General features: G+C 51.6%; 11 protein-coding genes across 11 annotated transcripts; 5 read left to right on the forward strand and 6 right to left on the reverse strand.

Annotated features, from left to right (window-relative positions):
- Window positions 1–624: 624 nt before the first annotated feature.
- On the forward strand, window positions 625–2121 carry BGZ61DRAFT_538367 (amino acid/polyamine transporter I; the record flags this gene model as incomplete). The annotated part of the gene is made up of 1 exon (XM_046254644.1): window positions 625–2121. One exon carries the CDS (start codon window positions 625–627, stop codon window positions 2119–2121), a length of 1497 nt encoding a protein of 498 aa, XP_046097735.1.
- Window positions 2122–2418: 297 nt separating this feature from the next.
- BGZ61DRAFT_484113 (putative oxidoreductase) lies at window positions 2419–3210 on the reverse strand (the record flags this gene model as incomplete). The annotated part of the gene is made up of 1 exon (XM_046249567.1): window positions 2419–3210. One exon carries the CDS (start codon window positions 3208–3210, stop codon window positions 2419–2421), a length of 792 nt encoding a protein of 263 aa, XP_046097736.1.
- A 506-nt stretch (window positions 3211–3716) lies between these two features.
- On the reverse strand, window positions 3717–5486 carry BGZ61DRAFT_559025 (amino acid/polyamine transporter I). Its single transcript, XM_046255745.1, has one exon. It carries the CDS (start codon window positions 5351–5353, stop codon window positions 3818–3820), a length of 1536 nt encoding a protein of 511 aa, XP_046097737.1. The 5' UTR covers window positions 5354–5486; the 3' UTR covers window positions 3717–3817.
- A 741-nt stretch (window positions 5487–6227) lies between these two features.
- Window positions 6228–7361, reverse strand: BGZ61DRAFT_592863 (acetoacetate decarboxylase-domain-containing protein; the record flags this gene model as incomplete). Its single annotated transcript, XM_046256755.1, has 1 exon — window positions 6228–7361. Exon 1 carries the CDS (start codon window positions 7047–7049, stop codon window positions 6228–6230), a length of 822 nt encoding a protein of 273 aa, XP_046097738.1. The 5' UTR covers window positions 7050–7361.
- A 575-nt stretch (window positions 7362–7936) lies between these two features.
- BGZ61DRAFT_484116 (fungal-specific transcription factor domain-containing protein) lies at window positions 7937–9223 on the forward strand (the record flags this gene model as incomplete). The annotated part of the gene is made up of 1 exon (XM_046249568.1): window positions 7937–9223. One exon carries the CDS (start codon window positions 7937–7939, stop codon window positions 9221–9223), a length of 1287 nt encoding a protein of 428 aa, XP_046097739.1.
- Window positions 9224–9400: 177 nt separating this feature from the next.
- BGZ61DRAFT_498575 (aldehyde dehydrogenase domain-containing protein) lies at window positions 9401–11321 on the reverse strand (the record flags this gene model as incomplete). The annotated part of the gene is made up of 7 exons (XM_046251291.1): window positions 9401–9736; window positions 9788–10054; window positions 10104–10497; window positions 10563–10729; window positions 10786–10987; window positions 11039–11156; window positions 11270–11321. The coding sequence occupies 7 exons, from the start codon at window positions 11319–11321 to the stop codon at window positions 9401–9403; spliced, it is 1536 nt and encodes a 511-aa protein (XP_046097740.1).
- Window positions 11322–11950: 629 nt separating this feature from the next.
- BGZ61DRAFT_498576 (Endoribonuclease L-PSP/chorismate mutase-like protein) lies at window positions 11951–12352 on the forward strand (the record flags this gene model as incomplete). The annotated part of the gene is made up of 2 exons (XM_046251292.1): window positions 11951–12065; window positions 12108–12352. The coding sequence occupies 2 exons, from the start codon at window positions 11951–11953 to the stop codon at window positions 12350–12352; spliced, it is 360 nt and encodes a 119-aa protein (XP_046097741.1).
- A 443-nt stretch (window positions 12353–12795) lies between these two features.
- Window positions 12796–13659, reverse strand: BGZ61DRAFT_538374 (uncharacterized protein; the record flags this gene model as incomplete). The annotated part of the gene is made up of 1 exon (XM_046254645.1): window positions 12796–13659. The coding sequence occupies one exon, from the start codon at window positions 13657–13659 to the stop codon at window positions 12796–12798; it is 864 nt and encodes a 287-aa protein (XP_046097742.1).
- Window positions 13660–14297: 638 nt separating this feature from the next.
- On the forward strand, window positions 14298–15623 carry BGZ61DRAFT_498578 (amino acid permease-domain-containing protein; the record flags this gene model as incomplete). Its single annotated transcript, XM_046251293.1, has 2 exons — window positions 14298–15103; window positions 15167–15623. 2 exons carry the CDS (start codon window positions 14298–14300, stop codon window positions 15621–15623), a joined length of 1263 nt encoding a protein of 420 aa, XP_046097743.1.
- Window positions 15624–16779: 1156 nt separating this feature from the next.
- Window positions 16780–17678, forward strand: BGZ61DRAFT_498579 (uncharacterized protein; the record flags this gene model as incomplete). Its single annotated transcript, XM_046251294.1, has 4 exons — window positions 16780–17040; window positions 17080–17297; window positions 17346–17372; window positions 17507–17678. The coding sequence occupies 4 exons, from the start codon at window positions 16780–16782 to the stop codon at window positions 17676–17678; spliced, it is 678 nt and encodes a 225-aa protein (XP_046097744.1).
- Window positions 17679–17712: 34 nt separating this feature from the next.
- On the reverse strand, window positions 17713–19689 carry BGZ61DRAFT_400914 (uncharacterized protein). The gene is made up of 6 exons (XM_046243042.1): window positions 19538–19689; window positions 19208–19472; window positions 18993–19156; window positions 18764–18935; window positions 18403–18715; window positions 17713–18353 (listed from the first exon to the last, which is right to left on the reverse strand). Exons 1-6 carry the CDS (start codon window positions 19613–19615, stop codon window positions 17855–17857), a joined length of 1491 nt encoding a protein of 496 aa, XP_046097745.1. The 5' UTR covers window positions 19616–19689; the 3' UTR covers window positions 17713–17854.
- Window positions 19690–19968: the final 279 nt, after the last annotated feature.

The raw sequence follows: 19968 nt of genomic DNA on the forward strand, positions 1-19968 counted from the left end.
GCCCCAGACACCTCGCAGTATTGCCATTTTGGGACTTGGAGAACAGACTTGACGGACCCAAGTCTTGGCGATGCGACACGCAGATAGAACGCGGGGTTTCGTGGGGAACTTCAGCTCTCCGTATATTCCAACCAACGAATCTGGCTGTGATGCTTTTAGAGCTCGGCGTTGTCGGACGAGACGCGTAGAGTCCAACCCTCAACCCCCGCAAGACGCGACTCGTGATAATCCGTGGCTTCATCAACCTGCTATCTAACTCATGTCTCCGTACCGTCTAAACCGCTTGCGGACAATGTGCGAGGCTCGCCCCACCAACTACGGACTCGCTGCTCCACCAACACCCGGTCACTGATGATTTGTGATAGGCGAATTATATAGTACCCTTATGGGATATTGGTCTCATTTTTATAGCCATATGGCGTTACGCTGTGATAACCGGAAATGTCTGGCTGAACCACAAGTCGACAGTTGCTGCATGTTCGGGTCTCGGCCCAATCTTTGAAACACTGAGCCGTCTAACAGCATTATATTACACATACGCGTCACTATACCCATTCTCATCGCCTGTTCCCCTCTTGTCTCTCGAAGTTGAACAAGTTTTTGAGAGACGTTCAATCATCTGCCATGAAAGCCGACACAAACGAAAAGAGCACCGACCAAGAGCTCGCTCAAGCCTCATCCATCAACATCCGCCACCAGACGGATGACAAGCCCTTCACCGTGTGGACGGCCATGGGCATCGGCCACTCTATCACCAACACGGCCGTCGGCATCATCGTCGGCCTCTCGGGCGGCCTTGCCTTTGGCGGCCCGCCCGTCTTCTTTTACGGCTTCCTGCTCATGGCCGTCATCGGCTTCTTCGTTGCTATCAGCCTCGGCGAGTTGGCTTCTGCATTCCCGCATTCCGGGGGCCAGTATTTCTGGGTTGCTACGCTTGCGCCGCCGTCGTGCCGGCGCTTTTTGTCGTATATTGTTGGCATCGTCGGCTGGGCGAGCGCGCTATGCGTCACTGCATCCGTGTGTCTCGTCGTCACCGTCGGTATCTTCAGTATGGTCACCCTCGCGAACCCGAGCTTCGAGTATAAACCTTGGATGGGCTTCGTTGGCTATCAGGTCGTCAACCTGCTTGCCTTTGGCTTCAATGTCTTCGAGCGAGTCTTGCCGTGGGTCAGCAAAACGTTGCTTTTCTATACGTGCACGTTAATCTTGGCTGTCATCATTGCTCTACTCGCGGGCCGGTCCGAGAAACAGACAGCACAGAGCTTCTTTGTCGATATATACAATATCTCTGGGTGGCCGAATGGAGTTGCCTTTTTCATTGGGCTGAATCCGTTGAACTGGTCGTTCTCATGCCTCGACGCTGTCGTCCATCTCGCTGATGAAATACCCCAGCCTCGCAAGAATATCCCCATGGCCCTTCTCTGCACCGTCGCATTGGGAACTTTCACAGGGCTACCCACCGTCTTTGCGCTTCTCTTTGCAGCCACCAACTTGGATGCCGTCGTTGCGTCGGGAACGCCCTCCCTCGAGATCTTCTACCAGGTGTACAACAGCAACGCCGCCGCGATTGCCCTGCAGAGTGTCGTGACCGTCTCAGCAGCCGGTGCTATCATTGGTTGCCATACTTGGCAGTCTCGGATCGCGTGGGCCTTTAGTCGAGATAAGGGGTTTCCGTTCCACAGTCATCTTAGCCAGATAGCTCCGGCTCCCTTCCATGTGCCCTTTTGGGCGCATGTTTGGTCGTCTGTGTGGATTGCCATCCTTGGCTGTCTGTACCTCGCATCTACTCTGGCATTTAACTCGTTGGTTGCAGCAGGTATTTTGCTGCAGTACCTTACCTACTCTGCGAGCATCGCATGTTTACTGTGGACCGGCCGCTCTAACATTTCCCCTGGGCCGTTCTGGTATCCCAAGTTGGGCTACGTCGCCAACTTTGTTGTCATCGCTTGGACTCTGATTGCTCTTTGTTTCTACTCGTTTCCTTACTATCTCCCGGTAGCAGCTGACCAGATGAACTACGTGTCGTGCGTGCTGCTCGGGGTGGTTCTGTATGCTCTCGCGTATTGGGTTTTGTTCGGGAGGAAGCAGTATACCATGCCCGAGCCCCAACAATACGATTAACCAGTCTTGTAGCATGTACTACGACGAATATTACGGAGGAAACGGGCCATGGTTGTCTTAACCTTTTCCATTACTTTATTTCTGGCGGGAAATGTGTTTAATTATTGTGTTAGTACTTCATAGAGTGCGTGCGGTGGAGGAAAGCACGCCGCATGCACTCTGAATTCGATTAAATCCAAGAAACTCATAATGTCTACTAATAAAGCAAATCAAAGCTATGAGATTGAGTGATTGTGTAGAAGTTGAGCCTACAAGTCCTTTCATTTCCATATGGGTCATTATATGGAGCTGACAGTTTCATTTTCCGCCATAAGGAGTGTTATTTGAAGACGAGTAGCCAGTCGTCGTAATACCTCCATCAATCGCAACAATGGACCCCGTCATAAAGGCGCTGCGCTCTGACAACAAGAAACACACGAGCTCCGCTACCTCCTCTGGCTTGCCACATCGACCCGTCGGCTGCAACGCCCGCGCAATCTCGTCCATGCTCACGCCCAGCGCTGCAATCATCGGTGTTTCAATATTCCCTGGCGCCAAAGCGTTTACTCGGATGCCCTGCGAGGCGCACTCGAGCGCTGCTGTCTTGGTCAGGCCGTTGATAGCGTGCTTTGATGCGACGTAGGCTGCGCACCCGGCAGTTGCGACGGTGCCCGCGTCGGATGAGAAGTTGACGATGGAACCGCGAATGTCCAGGCGTTTGAATACTTTTATTTCTTGCTGCACGCAATGGAAGACGCCGTTGAGGTTCACGTTGATAACGCGCGCCCACATCGAGGGCTCAAAGACGTCGACGTTACCTCCGGGTGGAAGAATGCCCGCGGCGTTGACGCAAAGGTCCAGCCGCCCAAACTCGTCGATGACGGTATTCACGGCGCTCTCCACATCTTCAGGGCGGATAACATCGCATTCAATGGCAAGAGCTGGTCTTCCAAACTCTTTGGTGATGCGAGAAGCTTGATCGATGCCTTTGCCAATGTCCAAGAGTGCGACTGAAGCTCCACGGGACGCGAGCATGGAGGCACATGCGTAGCCGATTCCTCCCGTGCCGCCTGTCACAAGGGCGACCTTGCCCTCAAACTCAGTTGACATGATTGGTGATATAATGGAGGATGGCGTATAGTGACTTGTCGAATCAGGACAGAATAATGAAATATTGGAGTAGTAGCATCTGGTTGCGTATGTATGCCGTCTAATATTTAATTATTTATTTGATCAATGCTACCTTAGCCTATCGATGTCTTCATGCGTTCAACCAATATCCTTAGCTCCGCCCTGGTCGATGCGACGCAGCGATTCATGGTTACCCTCATGGAGAAGCTTTCCCTGATTTGGCCGAAGTGCGAGGTTCTCAGAGTAGCGTCGACTATAGAACCTTGCCGTCAGACATGGAAAAGCGATGAACAGAAGAACCAATCTAGAAAGAGTGCAGAGATGAACCAAGAATCGTGCGGGGCAGCACAAGCTCATCCACAAACCCGATGTTCTACTCGCATCTCTTCTCATCAACGAAGGACATTTTGGCGTATCGAGGAGGACCGCTTGTCCGTATCCCAATCCTGTCAGTCTCAAGTGAAACGAGTACATGTCATAACCACACGAGACAAAGAATATTTAGATAGAAAGATATGTGGTGATATGGGGAATAGTATACAAATGCGCAAAAGTTCTTTCCATAAACCAGGATTTCCATCGTCAATCAGTGAAGCATATTAGCAACGTCTCCTCCGGTACCCTCAGACCCTACCTTGTACTTGGCAGATAACATCCAATATGGAATCAATACCACAGCACAGAAGCCAAACACGACGATACAATAGTTCATTGTCGATGCCGTAACCTGCATGTCGACGGGAAATAGTGAAACCAAGAAGATGCAGATACCCCACAAGATGGCGAGGATATCTATGATGTATCCAAGTCCAGGGACTTTGTCCAGATTGAAATAGCGAGTTGGGAGGGCTGAGCGTCCTTGAATCATCAGCACAATAAGTGGTGCAATGTACGTAATCTGGAACGCCCCAACGACACAGCTAGCCACGGCATTCCAAGCAGTCTCACTCGCAATATAGAGCAGACCAAACAACAGACTTAAACCAAGAGTGAGAAATGTCGCATTCACTGGGGCACCGGTTTCATGATTGACGCGCTCAAACACGGACGAATAAGGAACCCATCCCATGCGGGCCAGAGCCCATACAACACGAGAGCCAGCGGCGATCAGCTGAGTTCCGCAAAATTGGTTTAGCACAACCATGATTATGGTTGCCACGGCCAGGCCGCCGGCTCTTCCAGCTGAGTTGACGTACAGCTGGATGTAGATGGCGCCGAGGGAAGAGTTGACGAGGCTGTCGAGAGGGCGGAGGGCGAAGAGGAGAAGGATGGCAAACCCAAAGCAGAGAATGGTCGAAATGGCAACAGAAGACACCAAAACGAGTGGAACCGTACGCTTTGGGTTCTTGGTTTCGAAAGACATGTGTGTCGCTGCCTCGAGGCCCGACATGGCGTACGTCGTTTGTACCAGGGACAAGACGAAGACGAACCCATTATTTGACCACCCTGTATTGTTGACGAATTTCGTGAAAACAAAACTGGTCGTTTGGGGCTGGATGTGAGAGACCCAGAGACCGATAGTAACTACCAGAGTGCCCAGAAGACATATCAGGGCGGCCATGCTCCACATAGGCATAAACGCAGGCCGCAAGCTGACGGGGACAAATGCGATGGCAAGACCCCAGTACATTAGACACATTTGCCAGCTGCTCCATTCGTAGCCATATACGTTGGTGATAAGCGCGGCGAGGACTTGTGTGGAGGAGAAGCCTGCAGATGCCAGGGGCGAGGCATATGCGAGAACGTTGATCCATCCCATGAAGAAGGAAACAGTTGGTCCGATACGGCCTGGCACGAGTTTTGTTATCCAAAACAGGGGACCGCCGGGATGTGGCCAAGCAGATGCAAGCTCGGCCATTGCCAGGACAGTCAACAGTTGGAAGAAACCCACGACGATGGTGCCGTAGAGGAAGCCAACAGGGCCGCCGACGTCGACCGATACACCAATGGTGACGAGATAGTTGGACCAAGAGGCCATGACCATCATCTGGTATCCTAGCAATGTCCAAAAGCCGAAACGTGGCTTCAAGGCTATCTCGCCTTCGTGGTGCGAGGTTGCGTCGTCTTTCTGAAGTTTTTCGATCGGGGATTCATCGTCCGGGTTGTTGGTTGGCGAGTCCATGGTACCGCATTGACAAAAGCAGGAGTCTATGTGAGAGATGATTTGGCTTGAACGGTTGGGAAGTTGCTAGTTAAAGAGTGGTGTGCGTTGGGTGGTGGATTGAGTTATGGGGCAATTGTACCCGACGAAGAATAAGGATTTTGCAAAATGATAGCAGTCTTCTCCAGAACAATAGAGAACATAGGTGAAGTGCTACTTATAACGTAGCTTATGTTGGCATGCACCTGAATCTGGCCACGGGGTAATAAGCCCCGGGGGTCAAGGATGGGTTCAGTAGATAGCAACGGCACGTTATCTACACCGAGTTTTCACCCTTGTACGGAGGGATTGTCGGGTGAGATATCCCCACCTGGATCTGTTTAGCGCATGGGGTCCAGATACCGGTGTGGACCTCCTTCTCATCCCCCCGCGGAATAGTGATGGAGGCTTTCCCGGGGTAGCCGGCTAGTAGAGATTGTTGGGGGAGCGTGCCGCAGCCCCGGTGGCGTATCTGAAAGGACACTTGTGGAAGCGGGAAAGTCCAGACAGAACCCCGCTGGAATTGGATCCACTAAGGGACTACGTAGTGATACTTTCGGCATGTTCGTGAAGTCGGCGTTCTCTCGGTAAGGTTCCTTACTTCGTGGAATCATGCTGCCGAGGGCCTAGATATCAACAAGCGATAGTCTACTCTTGGGGATTTGCAAGGATTACTATCTACGGGGCCTGAATTTCGTCGTGGAGTTATATTTATACCCATCTGATACTAGTGACTGCAGAAGGAAGACAGGACTGGGAAATGATCAGATCCTCCTTGACATAACTAAGCACAGGACACTCAATTAAGCCTCTTGAAAAGTTGACGTCTGTTTCTAATCATCACCCAGCTATCTATTTAAGCAGAAGAATCCATCGCCTTGGCCTTGGCCGCGGCGCGAGGCCAGTCGTCGTAGAAACGACCGTAGATGTATGGCCGATAATCGACCGTGGTGTCCAGCTCCATTTCCCTCAACACCTGGGTCCCCATTGAGTATCCAGATGCCCAAGCAGAGGTCAGCTCCTTGACCGGCACAGTGTGCAGAGGGTCGTCATCGGTGCCTTGCAGACTCAACTTGGTCTTGTCCAACTCGCCGTCTTGCGACGTGAAGACGTGCTGCGTCACCTCAAACTCGACGAGAACCGGGTTGTGCTGAAAGCCACCAGACGCCCGCATTCCAGCCTTGATCTCGTAAAAGATGGACCTCGTTGGTTCGGGGTCCTTGGAGAAGGTGGGAGCCCCGAGGAGAGTATCCAAGCGCATCTCAGCGCCCTTCCGCTGTGCGAGCACGCATGCTTTGCGGCCGTTGCCCATCAGGTGGATCTCTCCCAGCTTCTTGGGCATGGACCACACTTCATGGCCCGTGGCCAGTGATTGGTCGCGGTTTACAAAGACAGAAAGCGTATAGCTGCCCTTCTGTCCCTGGTAGATAACGTCTAAGGCCACGACGCCGGCCTCCTCATCCTCGCCGGTGCGCTGATCGTCGATCTCCTCGCAGTTGGTGCAGACGTACATGACCCCCGTAGGGGGGGTGGGCACGTCGAAGCAGGGAGGCAGCACTTCTCTTGCGAATTCATCCGTGGTAGTAAAGTTGACGCCAGCGGCATGGTTCGGAGATGTCACGCCTCGGTAGAAGAGGTCGTATGCCTCGACTTCCTCGGCGGTTCGTACGTAGCCCATGGTGACAGTGAGATTCTTCGTCTGCTTTTGCAAAGGTCGGCAGAGTATAATTCCGAGTAAATGATGCCGGGCTTTCCAAGATTGAGCGTGCTATTTTTGTTGGAGTAGCCGTTGATTGTACATGGAACCTTATAGGTAGCGACCTCGATCATCCGGGCGTCCAGCGTCCCGGCGTCCGGGTGTGAGGACCACGATTCCGACCCCATGGTCATCTTGACACCTGTGGGGATGACGACGCCGAACAATCCGGTAACTGCATCTGGGAATTTCTGGCGATTCAACAGATCTACTTGGATAATACGAAGGTCGCATCTAGTGCCTACATAGAGAAAAAGAGTGTGGATGCCCGCGTACCCCGGTTGGGAAAAAGTGCGAGATAGTAATCTAGCCTGATTTGGACGAAGTGCGACGAGGCCATTCAACTGATATTAAGTAATATTGTCGACTAAGCCTACAAGTCACCGGGAATGGATGTTTTTCGAGCAAGTGGAATCTCTTCTTCATGGCCCCAATTGGGAGGTTCCATCGCCACAAATGACGCCCGATGCCATGTCATGCGATACTCTTTGGTCCCGCGGCATGTTGATAGTTGTGGCGTTATACACGCCTCGTGCTTGGCGCAGACGACACTCCCCATTGCTAGCTCCACAACCTATCTTAATTCCCTCTTAGCTGCGTCAGTCAGTGTCATTCGAAATTGCAGTGGATTGTTCGCCACACGGGAGTGATCACCCTAACCAGTATATGCACAGCTACCAGCCAGCCCCTTCGGCGACCATTCAGCTCCTGTAGCTGATCCGGTCCGGTCTGGTCCAACTTCAAACTCAACTTACCTCAATGATTGAATAACAGCCAACAATAAACCACATAAATCCACACACACAACGATGACAAGTTCCCGTAAACGCCGCACAGGCTGTGAGCAGTGCAAGAGACGAAAGGTCGGATGCGATGAGAAGCAACCCGCTTGCTCGCGATGCGCTGCTCGCGGGGAAACTTGCACCGGGAATTTCATCTCGGATCAATGGCAGATAGAACGGCCGTGGCTTTGGAACGACAGCAGGCTGGAGGGAGGTGCTGTTCTTGAGAACAGTACGCTTCGGCACTGGTATGACAGCGCTTGTCTCAACATGGCTATCTTTCGCCCGCCCACCAACCCGCTTTCCCATGATATCACAGCCTGGCTGCGTCACTCTAAGGCTCTACGTCACACCCTGGAGAGCATAGCGGAGGCCCATCACCAGGGATTTTCCCCGGATAGCCTCAACCAATCCCTCCGGATTCGGGGACTCGCCATCTCATCCTTATCGGCCGAGGTGGCTCGGATACAGAGGCCATCTCCGAAACAGCAGGTGCTCCAGCGCACAATCATTCTTTCATCACTTATGTTGTGCATCTCCTCAAGCTGGGTAGATCCGTTGGGTAAGGACTTTGGCATGGAGTTCTTGGCCGGAGTTCATAGCGTCACCAACCTATTAGCGGCTTCGGAGCCTACTGATGGATTCTCGTTCTACATACTTGGGCTATATCTGTACTGCATGGCCTTTTCCTCTTATCTGACACCTGCAGTACGGCAGATACTCCCTAGTCCATCTGTTATCAGTGCGTTCCAGCGACCGCCCTTTAGCGAGAGCGTGCATCCGGTGATGGGTATTGCCACCACTCTTTGCCCCTTGATTACCGAGATTGGGCACTACTACCGCCGCGTCCTGGATACACGCATCTCGTGCGACTCGACCCAACAAAATCTACAAAGACGACTGCAGGTCTGGCACCTTCCTCCAGGGTCACCTCAGCAGCCACAGCTTCTTGAGCTCGCCGAGGGGTATCGTGCACTCAGCACAATCATGCTCTTTCAAGCAAAGGCAGCTGTTACCGAGTTGCATGAAGATGAAATATTGACCGTTCTTGACAAAGTGCTTGGCATCATGAACACTCTGAAGCACATCCCTGATGAGGATCCTCTGCTTAACTGGGTTGGGCCGCTTCTGGTCGTTGCTGGCTCTGAGCTTCCCGATGTATTTCTAGAGGAGAGAAATCTCGTGCAAATTACGGGGATCCGGTTAGCTACGTGGACTCGAGTTCCAACTTATTCCCGGGCCCTGGAGGTCGTACGAGAGGTTTGGCGGTGGCGCGATATGGGGGTGAGGATCACTTGGCTTGAGTCATGCTGAATCAAGGTTTGGCGTTGGCAATTGGATGAATATTTTGTTCTTAATTGAATCCCAATTCAGTTAACTTCATGAATTTTCTCCAAACCTCATGTTGGCGAGCTTGTTCGTAAGCGAATGTGACTTGTAATTGATCTGAGTAATACTGCATCCTGCCGTGACCTCTCACGAATACCCAAGTCATATTTCAACATCCAAATTCACATGAATCGCTTTCGACTGCGTGTACGCATCCAAAGCATACTGTCCCAGTTCACGACCAATACCGGACGACTTGTAACCTCCAAACGGAATTCCAAAGTGGGAATCACCGGAAGAATTGATCCACACCATGCCCGCCTGCAGCTTCCGCGCCACAATATGCGCCTTGGCAATCTTTTCTGTGAAGAGGGCAGCCGCTAGGCCGTATGATGTATCATTCGCCTTGTCAATGGCTTCCTTGACGGTACTGAATTTGGAAATGACGACAACTGGGCCGAAAATCTCTTCCTGTACGATTTTCATGTCTTCCCGAGTCTATATAACATGTTAGTACAATGTCTTGTCAGAGGGCTGGGGCTTACTTACGTCTGCAAATACGGTGGCGTTGATGAAATATCCCTTTTCCCCATGCTGGGTACCTCCACAGAGAAGTCTTGCACCCTCCTTCTTACCTTGCTCAATGTACGACAGAACCTTGTCAAACTGGGCCTTGGACACCTGGGGTCCTTGGTAAGTTTCCTCGTCAAAGGGCTTCCCGATCTTCTCATTCTCTTTCGTGGCTTGAACGAACTTCTCCAAAAATTCTTTGTAAATACCCTCCTGGACGTAGATTCCGGATGTGGAGGTGCAGACCTGTCAATAATCAGTATATACCCTTGTAGTCACAAAAATATTTCCTTACCTCGCCCTTATTATCCATGATTCCAAAGTGAGACCATTTAACGGCCAGGTCGAGATCGGCATCGTCGAACACAATCAAGGGGCTCTTACCACCACACTCAAGCGTGATATTCTTCAAGTTGCTTGCCGCGTCTCTCATGATAGCCTGGCCAGTGGCGGTACTACCCGTAAAGGCAACTTTATCGATTCCCATATGGCTAGAGATTGCTTTGTCAGTAACGGACCCGATACCGGGCACAATATTAACAACACCTTCAGGAAGGCCAGCCTCGATGATAAGGTTACCAAAATAGAGTGCTGAGAGAGGAGTCTGCTCCGCGGGCTTGAGGATGACGGTGTTTCCGCAAGCGAGGGCTGGGGCAACTTTCCATGCGAGCATCATGAAAGGGAAGTTCCTAGATCCGGGTATATCTGTGAGTCTTCCGTGTCTCAACACAGGTTTCCAGTATTGGGCTCATACCAGGGAATAATTTGACCACAGACACCAAGAGGCTCTTGGAGTACATAGGCCAGCTTCGCAGGAGTGGTCTCAATGGTACGTCCGGAAATCTTATCCGCAGCGCCAGCGTAGTATCGGAAGACATTGTAGGACTCATCGAGATCCCCGCCAAGTGCAGCAGTGTAAGCCTGGGGGAAGAGTTAATTCGATGACCTCAAGAGATTAGTGGCAGTTCAGATCTCACCTTGCCGTTGTCGTCGGCATCGATGGCGGCAATTAGCTCTCGGTCACGATCAATGAGCTCTGCAATTTTGTACAGGAAAGCCCCTCGATCGATGGCAGCTAATTCGGACCACTTTCCCTCGAAAGCGCGTCGAGCTGTGACAACGGCATCATCGACATCGGTAGTGGAGGCTCCACGCAACTTGATGATCTCCTCCTCTTTTCTGCTCAAGAATCAGCGCCAATATGTCAGTTGTTAACGATGATGGGCCTACACAGGATCAAAAACAGTGAATTCGTCGCCCGTGGCCGGGACGAACTTGTTGTTAATGAAAAGACCAGTCGGCTGGTCGTATTTGCGCCCATTGGGCAGCGTGATGGAGGTTGTAGATGCTATGGCTGATGTGAGCGAGAGGTTTGGTGGTTATGCGATACGCTGGCTTCGCGATGCCTTTTATGCCCCAATCCTGGTAGTCATTCCACCTTCTGGGAACCATATCTCCGACCTATCGCATCGCATGAGATCTCAGGCAGTAATATCGGATTGAACCATGCCATGTTAGGCAACTTGATGGGCATTCATCCTTCCATCTCGCCATATCTGGGGTCGTGGGGTCTCCAAACCAACCATGCCACATCGGGAGATAATGCGAGGTGGAATCCACGCTCGGGTGGATACACTGAATCATGTCGCAATTGACTTGCGGAGAAAAACATTGCCGAACCTCATTATTAATCACCCAAAAGAGGCTGATATTGGGAAAGACTTGTGACTAGTGACGGATCTCTGCAGAGTCCCGCGTTTTGAACCAATGTTTGGGGTGTCAAGATCACAAGGCGAACTAACGTAGCGGGAGATTTCCCCATCGAGCAAAATTGCGAAAGATAACGTAATAGCATGTTACATCACTCATGGACGTGAAACATTCCCCTTTAAGCAACAGAAAAACCATACCTGGCGACAAGTTGATGTAATGGCTATGAACTACAAGTCAGTACATAATCGCAATCAAGACTAAGATGACAATATAAAGACGCCGGCTAGGCTCGGATTCTCTTCCGCAAGTCGAGCAAGTTACAGACTCCCTCAGTTATTAACCTGGTTTTCATACCTTTCTTATCTGTAAGTCCACACCATCTATGTCCATGGCGAGTTCCTTCTAAGCAACCCTCAAGCGATTTCCACCATGTCAGGCCTACACTACTCCAACTACGAGGGTGTCGGTATTACCAACAACAGGCTGTATTCATACTCGCAAGCCGTTCGTGTGGGAAATGTCGTCAAATGTTCAGGACAAGGCGGTTGAGACAATGGAGGCAACATTGACGACCAGGATCTTAAAGGCCAGATCGAGCTCGCCTTTAAAAACGTGGAAAAGAACTTGAAGGCTGCTGGTGCAAAAGGCTGGAGTGACGTTTACTCAGTCAAAAGCTTCCACATCTCTTTGTCTTCGTCGTTTGACCTCATGGTTGAAGCGTTTCGAATGTGGATGCCTAACCATCAACCAACATGGACTTGTGTGGGCGTTACTGAGCTGGGTATTTCTGGGATGATTGTTGAGATCGAGGTCGAGGCAGTGGTAGCCTAAGGGAAAGCTATTTGTATTTGCCTGTATTGGCAGATAAAACTACTCTCAAAGTTTAATGATTCTCTCAATATGCTCCCGATATAAATAGGACAACATCTCATATTATTTACAACAAATATGGTCCGCAACATTCGCTGTCTAAGCCGCTATATTAGGGGTCGACCGAATGTGCTCCAAGTGGAGCAGCAGACGGAGAAGTTAATCAGCCAAGTGTCAGAAAGCCATAATTGTGTTTTTTTTTTACTTGTTGCCGGCATCTTGCTCACCTTGAGGGAGCAGACAGAAGTCAGAGTAGTGTCAGAAAGCCACAAGAAATAAACCAGCACTTGTTTGGAACGTCGCGACTTGTTAAATCCCAAGAGGGAAAAATATTGTTACTTCAGTATATCGAATCTAGAGCAAGACATACAGCCAACCCCCCTCTTCAATTGAAAGGAACACATCTAATTAGCACTCTTCTTAAACCCTGGGGTAGTAAGGCGCTGAATAGGAAACACCTCAGCTTCCTTCTGCACGTCCTGCATCTTGGTCCATTCGCCGCCAATCTTGAACTGTCGGAGATCCTCATAATGACGGCCGATAAGATAAGGCAGGTATGCTTTGCCGCATCCAAGCTCATGTTCCTGGATAACAGTGTAGTCGGCTCTTCCAGACACGTATTCGAAGTCCTTGATGGAAACAATCGGGATGCTATGAAGTGGGTCGTGTTCCGTTCCACGGATAACGAGGCGGCCAACGCCCGTGGATCGGCGGACGTCTTGTTCTTTGACCGTAAGAACGTTGACCATTGGCTCCCATTGCAACCCCTTGCCCATGGAGTGCGGGTAAGCCTTGATCTCAAAGTTGCAGCTATTGCGCTCTCTGGGAGGGAGGTCGTCTCCAAATTCTCCTTCGAGCTCAATGAGACGCACGCCGTTGCGCTCGGCATAGGCGTATCGATAGTTGCCGGAACGCCACATGCGACAAGTTCCAGTCTTTTTGCACTCTCCCCAGACCTCACGACCCCAGGTCACTGGGGAGTCGCCACTGATGATAATCTCCAGCATGTACGTGCCTCGGATTCCCTTGAACTTGACATCAATGGAAACGATGGCGCAGTCGAATTCGCCGCAAAGCTTGCTTTCCATCGTAGACATAAGCACATGACCAGTAGGTCTGTCTCCAGGCTCGAAGTTGGGAGGGAGGACGCTTTGGATAAACTCGGGGGTTGTCGTAAAGTCAACGATGATGGCTTCCTGAGAGAATGACGGGTTCGCGGAAAACTCCTCGAAGACGCGAACCTCATCTGCAGTCGCAACGAATGACATGTTGGCGAGGGTGTGTAGGTTATTGCTCAAACTGAAGAGAAGAAGCGGGTGAGATGATCAGTATCTTGGCTGAATCTAGAGGCGAGATTGCAATGTAGATGAAGAGCTTTGACACACCCAGTTTGCTCGCGGCCCCTCGGCGTCTTTATATCCATGCCATCCTAGCTACAACTGAAATGGGAAAAAATTTCGACCACTTGAGAAAGCAAGTGATAATCGTAGCGGCCACGTTTGGTCGTTGACATGGCCGCGTCAGAGTGATCAATAGACCAAACCCATTCGAGCGAAAATGCGAGGCGCTACTTAACTTGGACACGAAGCCCCGCATAGTCGCAGCCAACCACGAGTGAAACCTGGGATCGGCTTTCGATGATGGCATTTGCTGTGTGTTAGAGTAAGTGTTGATTGAATGCGGCATGTGATAGACCTGATAGCTGTATTAAAGACAACCAAGAGCCATCAACGACTTGGTTGTTTGCGCGATATATCAAGCAATCTCATGAAACCCAAAACATTCCTTCACACTCGATTCATCCCTAAACACTCGCACACGGCCGTTCACGCAACTTACCTAAATCATGGACGAGGAGAAGCGCGACCATCCTCAACCTCCGCTACGGCCGAGAGAGTCGATCAGCATGGGCGATCAGGTAGAAGAGAAACCATTTTCTCTTTGGACAGCCATGGGATTAGGCCACTCTATCACGAACGCGGCAATCACCATCACTGTGGGCCTTGCAAGCGGCATCGCAATGGGCGGTCCGCCCTTGTTCTTCTACGGCTTCATCATGATGGCCCTCGTGGCCTTGTGTGTCGCAGTCAGCCTCGGAGAGCTTGCGTTGGGTTTACCGCACTCAGGTGGCCAGTACTTTTGGGTGGCGACGCTGGCTCCCCCTGGCATGCGACGGTTCTGTTCATACATCACCGCAATTGTTGCTTGGGCTGGGGCGATCTGCACTGGCGCCTCAGTCTGCCTCGCAGTTCCCATTATGGTGTTTAACATGGTGGCTCTGCAACATCCAGACTTCAACTATAAGCCGTGGATGGGCTTTGTTGGTTATCAGGTTACCAACCTTTTGGCATTTGGGTTCAATCTCTTCGAAAGGGTTCTTCCTTGGGTCAGCAAGACGCTCCTCACCTATACCATCGCCGCTCTCATTGTTGTGTTTGTCGGTGTTCTGGCGGCGTCCAAGGAGAAACAATCCGCAGAGGGCTTCTTTACCCAGCTCTATAACATCTCCGGGTGGCCTGATGGTGTTGCCTTTCTTATTGGACTCAACTCGTCCAACTGGGCTTTCTCCTGTCTCGATGCTGTTGTGCACTTGGCAGACGAGATCCCTCAACCGAGGAAAAATATCCCCAAGGCACTTCTCATTACAGTTGCCTTGGGGAGTGTTACAGGAATCTTGATCATCCTGGCGCTCCTTTTCTCAGCTCCAGATTTGTAGGTGGTGGCTACTGCCGTGACTCCGTCGCTCCAGATATTTTACTCTGCCTTCAACAATAGCACAGCAGCTGCTATCGGTCTACAAGCCATCGTTGCCGCTTCGGCTGCGGGGGCCATCATCGGAATCCATACATGGCAATCTCGCATGGCCTGGGCGTTTAGCAGAGACAAAGGATTTCCCTTTCATACGTACCTCAGTCAGATCGCTCCCGAACCTTTCGGCACCCCCATTTGGGCACATGTCTGGTCGTGTGCCTGGACGGCCATACTGGGTTGCCTCTATCTCGGCTCTACTCTTGCCTTCAACTCTCTTGTCGCTGGCGGAATCCTCTTGCAATATCTGACCTATTCCGCAAGCATCGGTTGTCTTCTCTGGCATGGGCGAGCCAACTTCCAGCACGGTCCATTCTGGTTCCCCCGAGCTGGATACGTGGCGAATATAACGACAATAATCTGGACGGTTATTTCCCTTGTGATGTACTCCTTTCCTTCATTTCTGCCCGTCGAGGCGGACTAGATGAACTACGTTTTATGCGTTATTGTTGGAGTGCTTCTCTTTGCGGTTGGGTACTGGCTGCTGTATGGGAGGAAGGAATTCGAAACCCCCCAGCCACAGGACTATGAGTAGGCCTGTATATTTGATGTCGATAGGCGCGTGAGTAGCAAATTGGAGTGTCGCGACGTGGTGTGTATGATTATGGTGCAGCTCGCCACGATGGCATACGCCTGTCGAGCACTTCATCATCCCGTAATAATAAACAAGAACAAAGTTCTTAGTAGCAAACCCAACTATCCATGAGTGTCCAAGGCTCCCGGTCACTGAACTAGAGGCTAGCGAACCCTACAATGAGCCATGCAGCGTTTGGAATTTGCGAAGAGAAATGAGACACCCGGGACTGCGGAGAGGTTGCCATGGGACCCCGACGCGTACGTACAGCTTAGATACGGTTACCCGGGCCAATTCATCCTCTACTACTCTCTCGATTGGTTCGCGTATGGCGTTGTCTCAGCACACCGCAACCAGTAGGTCCCTGGGACGATTCACCCAAATGAGCGAAATGCTGAGACAAGGATATAAACCTTCGGCCCTGGTGAACCTGGCAAGAGATCCCGGCAGTGTCAATTAACCCCAGGACCCTCAACATACCTAGACCTATTACAGAAAGCCCACCCGGTACCCGAATTCTCGGTTACGGCGGTTACAGTCGATGATGACGGATCGACCCAGTGGCGTCATGCCCTTCCGCGGTCTAGAACCTAAAGGCCTTCCATGCCGGTTCTGGTATAACGGCATTTGCAGTGCATGCTAAATTATCAGCGGTAGTGGAATGAGCGAGAAGAGTCAACGGCTTAACCGAATTGAGCAAATGTGCGAGAACGAGATCGCGAGTGGATCTAGAGATGGGAAACAAGGCGACAAAGATGGGAATTCATTGTTGAGACCCATTTGCCAAGTTCATGAATTGGTGCTAAGGTCGATCCATGCGAGTTGGTCCAGCAGACGAGTTAGTCCAGCAGAGTGAATCCGAAAATAAATACCAACTTCATCACCTCAATAGAAACACAAACCATCCTCCCCGATAACACGTCCTCCATCGCATCCCGGCATTCGACTACTCCCTCCTAACCTTAACTGACTAAAATAACCTCGTATTTTCTCTAGCTCGCCCAAAATGAAAGTCGCCATCGTAACCGGCGCTTCTTCTGGACTCGGTCGCGCCATTGCAATCGAATACGCCAAGCAGGGATGGAATATCATCTGCAGCGACCTGCGGTCCGACGCTCCGGTCGGTGAATTAATTTCCACAGTCGACATGATCAATCAAGCGAATGCCGGCAGTGGCGCATTCGTACGCGCGGACGTTTCCAGCTCTGAAGACATACAGAATTTGATATCGGCGACCGTGGCAAGGTATGGACGACTGGATATCATGGTCAACAATGCGGGTATCTCGCTCTAATCGTACAATCAGCTTGGACCCAAACCAATTGCTGAGACCGATGACTCGACATTCGATAAAACCATGGCAGTCAACAGTAGATCGGTGTTCCTGGGATGCAAATATGCGGTGCGGCAGTTCTTGAAACAGGAGCCTCATGCGGGCGGCCACCGCGGCTGGATCATCAATACTGCATCGGTTTACGGATTAAAGCCTGAGATTGGCCACAGTAAGATGTCTTCACCGTTTCGGTTTGATCATACGTAATAAGGGGCAATTTTAGTCTCCTACTGCGCTAGCAAAGCTGCCGTCGTACACATGACAAAGTGAATCGCGCGCGAAAACGGGCCATCCAAGATTCACTGCAATGCAATCTGCCCTGGCTGTACGTCTCCACTGGATGAACCAGGTTCTCGCTAGGCTAACTGATTTTGCTAGTTGTCAAGACGAACATGGACAGTGCGATGCTATCAGACGAAACGCATAATGCGGGAATCACGGCCCTGCATCCATGGGGATCCTTGGGTCTCCCGCAGGATGTGGCCAAAGCTGCCGTGTTCCTGGCTAGCGAACAGGCTACATGGATCACGGGTGTTGCACTACCAGTAGATGGTGGCTATATGACAGCGTAAATTATGTTGGTTGCAAAGCCGGCTATTAACAAAGGGTGTCTCAGCATGTACATGCTGGTCAACATCGATGATCAATACAATATTCTAGGCCAAGTCTGTCCTGGCTCCCGTTCCCGTTTCTCTATTTTGCTCATTGTGACGGTTCACGGAAGATGTGTACCTCGAGTTTTCAATGTTTACGCAGGCAGCTTGAAGCCCGATCCTCTCAGCTTCTGGAACACAGCCTTGGGGTCGTACTTCTTAGACGCAGCCTTGAGGAACTTGACAGATGCGGCTCCGTAGTGCTTGATGGGCTCCTGGTCACCCAGCGCGTAGTTGAGGTAGTTCCAGTTCTTGTTGGCACCGATCTTGGTGGCATACGCGTTGACAGCGTCCCGGTACTGCAGAGTCAAGGGGGCAATCTTCTTCTGGTTGGCCTCAGTGTCGACGGTCACGGCAATGAGCCACATGATAGTCGCGCCCTTGGCGACGATGGCCTCAAGACCGAGCACGTTGCCGCCAGCCTTGGCGGAGTGGCCAACCATGGACTGCGTCACGGGCTGGAACTGGACAAGAACGCTAAAGTCTGAGCCAGGGGCGGCGGCCTTCATCTTGTCGACGTATTCCTTGTGCTTCTCCTCAACGAAGTTCATGATGCGGACATCGTTGGAGGTGAGGCCAGCCATCCAGTTGGCGCTGATGCAGGTTAGATTGATGTAGATGTTGAATTTTGGGAGACACTTACTAAAGTCCCAGAGGAGTAGGGCCAGTGAACTGAGGCACGAGATCGGCAATGTTTCCAGTGCTCAAAGTGGTGGAAATGTTGGGGATGGCAAACATTTCGTCAAAGGCAGGGGCATCATCGATAGCGTCAGAGTTGGAAAGGACCGAGAGCAGAATGCGCTCCTTGCCGTTCCACTGCACAGACACGATGAGCTGCGACGCAAGGTCGGAGGCCATGTTCTCAGCAAAGTCGAGGTATGACTTGAAGACAGTATCGCGCTCGGCCAGGTCGTAGATGACGAAGCCTCCCCAAAGCTTGTTGGAGTCGACGACATCTGCTCAGCCGTTAGTATCGTCACATAGTAGCGAGGAGGAAGACGCACACTGATCCACGCGGGTAACGAAACCAAAGTTTCCAGAGCCACCCTTGAATGCCTTCCACAGGTCGGCGTTCTCGTTCTTGTTGGCATTGACGATGCTGCCGTCGGCGAGGACGACCTCAAAGTTGGCAACGTTGTCGCAAGCGAAGCCGCGGCGGTTGGTGTGGAAGGAATACTGGGTATATTGTTAGTGCATCACGATGCGATGGTATGTTGCATCAGGTAGACTCACTCCTCCGCCGGTAGTGAAACCGCCAACACCGACGACAGAGGCGCGGCCACCAACCGCAGCCACGCCGTACTGGTTGAGCGACTCGTACACTTCACCCCAGTTGGATCCAGGCTGGATCTTGGCAATCTTCTTCTTGCTGTCGTAGGTGGTGGTGTTCATGTAGCCTACGAAACGCGTTAGCTAAGCTGCATGATCGATAGGCGAGGGTGGCTCACTGAAGTCAATCGTCACACCCGTCTCGATACCGTTGGATCCCTTCCAGGCCGAGTGGGCGCCACTCCGGATGCCAAACGGGCACTGCTCCTTGGAGACAACCTTGGCAATGCTTGACACATCCTTGGCGCTCTCGGGCATGACCATGCACCAAGGCTCCAGGGCCGCATTGGCAGAGTAGTACGTCTTCAGGCGAGCGTCGTATTGCTTGGTGTCTGGGACATAGACTTTGCCCTTGAGGCCAGGGACAGCAGCGAGGGCATTGCACTTCTGCGTGTCAGCCACGTACGAGGCTACTAGCCGGGCGTTTGGAAACCAAGCGAGAAACTTACGCAGGCGCAGGATGTATCCGCGGTAGCCGCGGACACGGATGCGGCGAGCATCAGGACACTAGCGAGTGAGGCCTTCATGATGGCGGGTATGGGCAACTTCGGGCGAACGGTCAAAGAGTACGAGTACGACGCACGTAAAAAGTCAACGAAGGAAGCAGGATCGACGATCAGAAGGAGGAAAAGAAATCAATTCGCAGCTGGGGACGGCACGGGATAAAGCCAGCGAACAAGGCAACGATTGCCAGCATAAGGCCAGGGATTCATCTACATGCGAGCCCGGGATGAGCGGGTCGCTTGAAATTGGTCGAGTAGTTTACTGCGTAGTACGACGTCGTAAGGGTAAGGATAAGGGTAAGGCCGTAAAGGACTGACTGATGGACTAGCGAGAGGGAAGACCCTTACTCGCGCCGGCATCTGGTTCCCGAGTTACC

The sequence above is a fragment of the Ilyonectria robusta genome (assembly GCF_021365365.1).
Source record: "Ilyonectria robusta strain PMI_751 chromosome Unknown BGZ61scaffold_28, whole genome shotgun sequence".
NCBI lineage: Eukaryota > Fungi > Ascomycota > Sordariomycetes > Hypocreales > Nectriaceae > Ilyonectria > Ilyonectria robusta.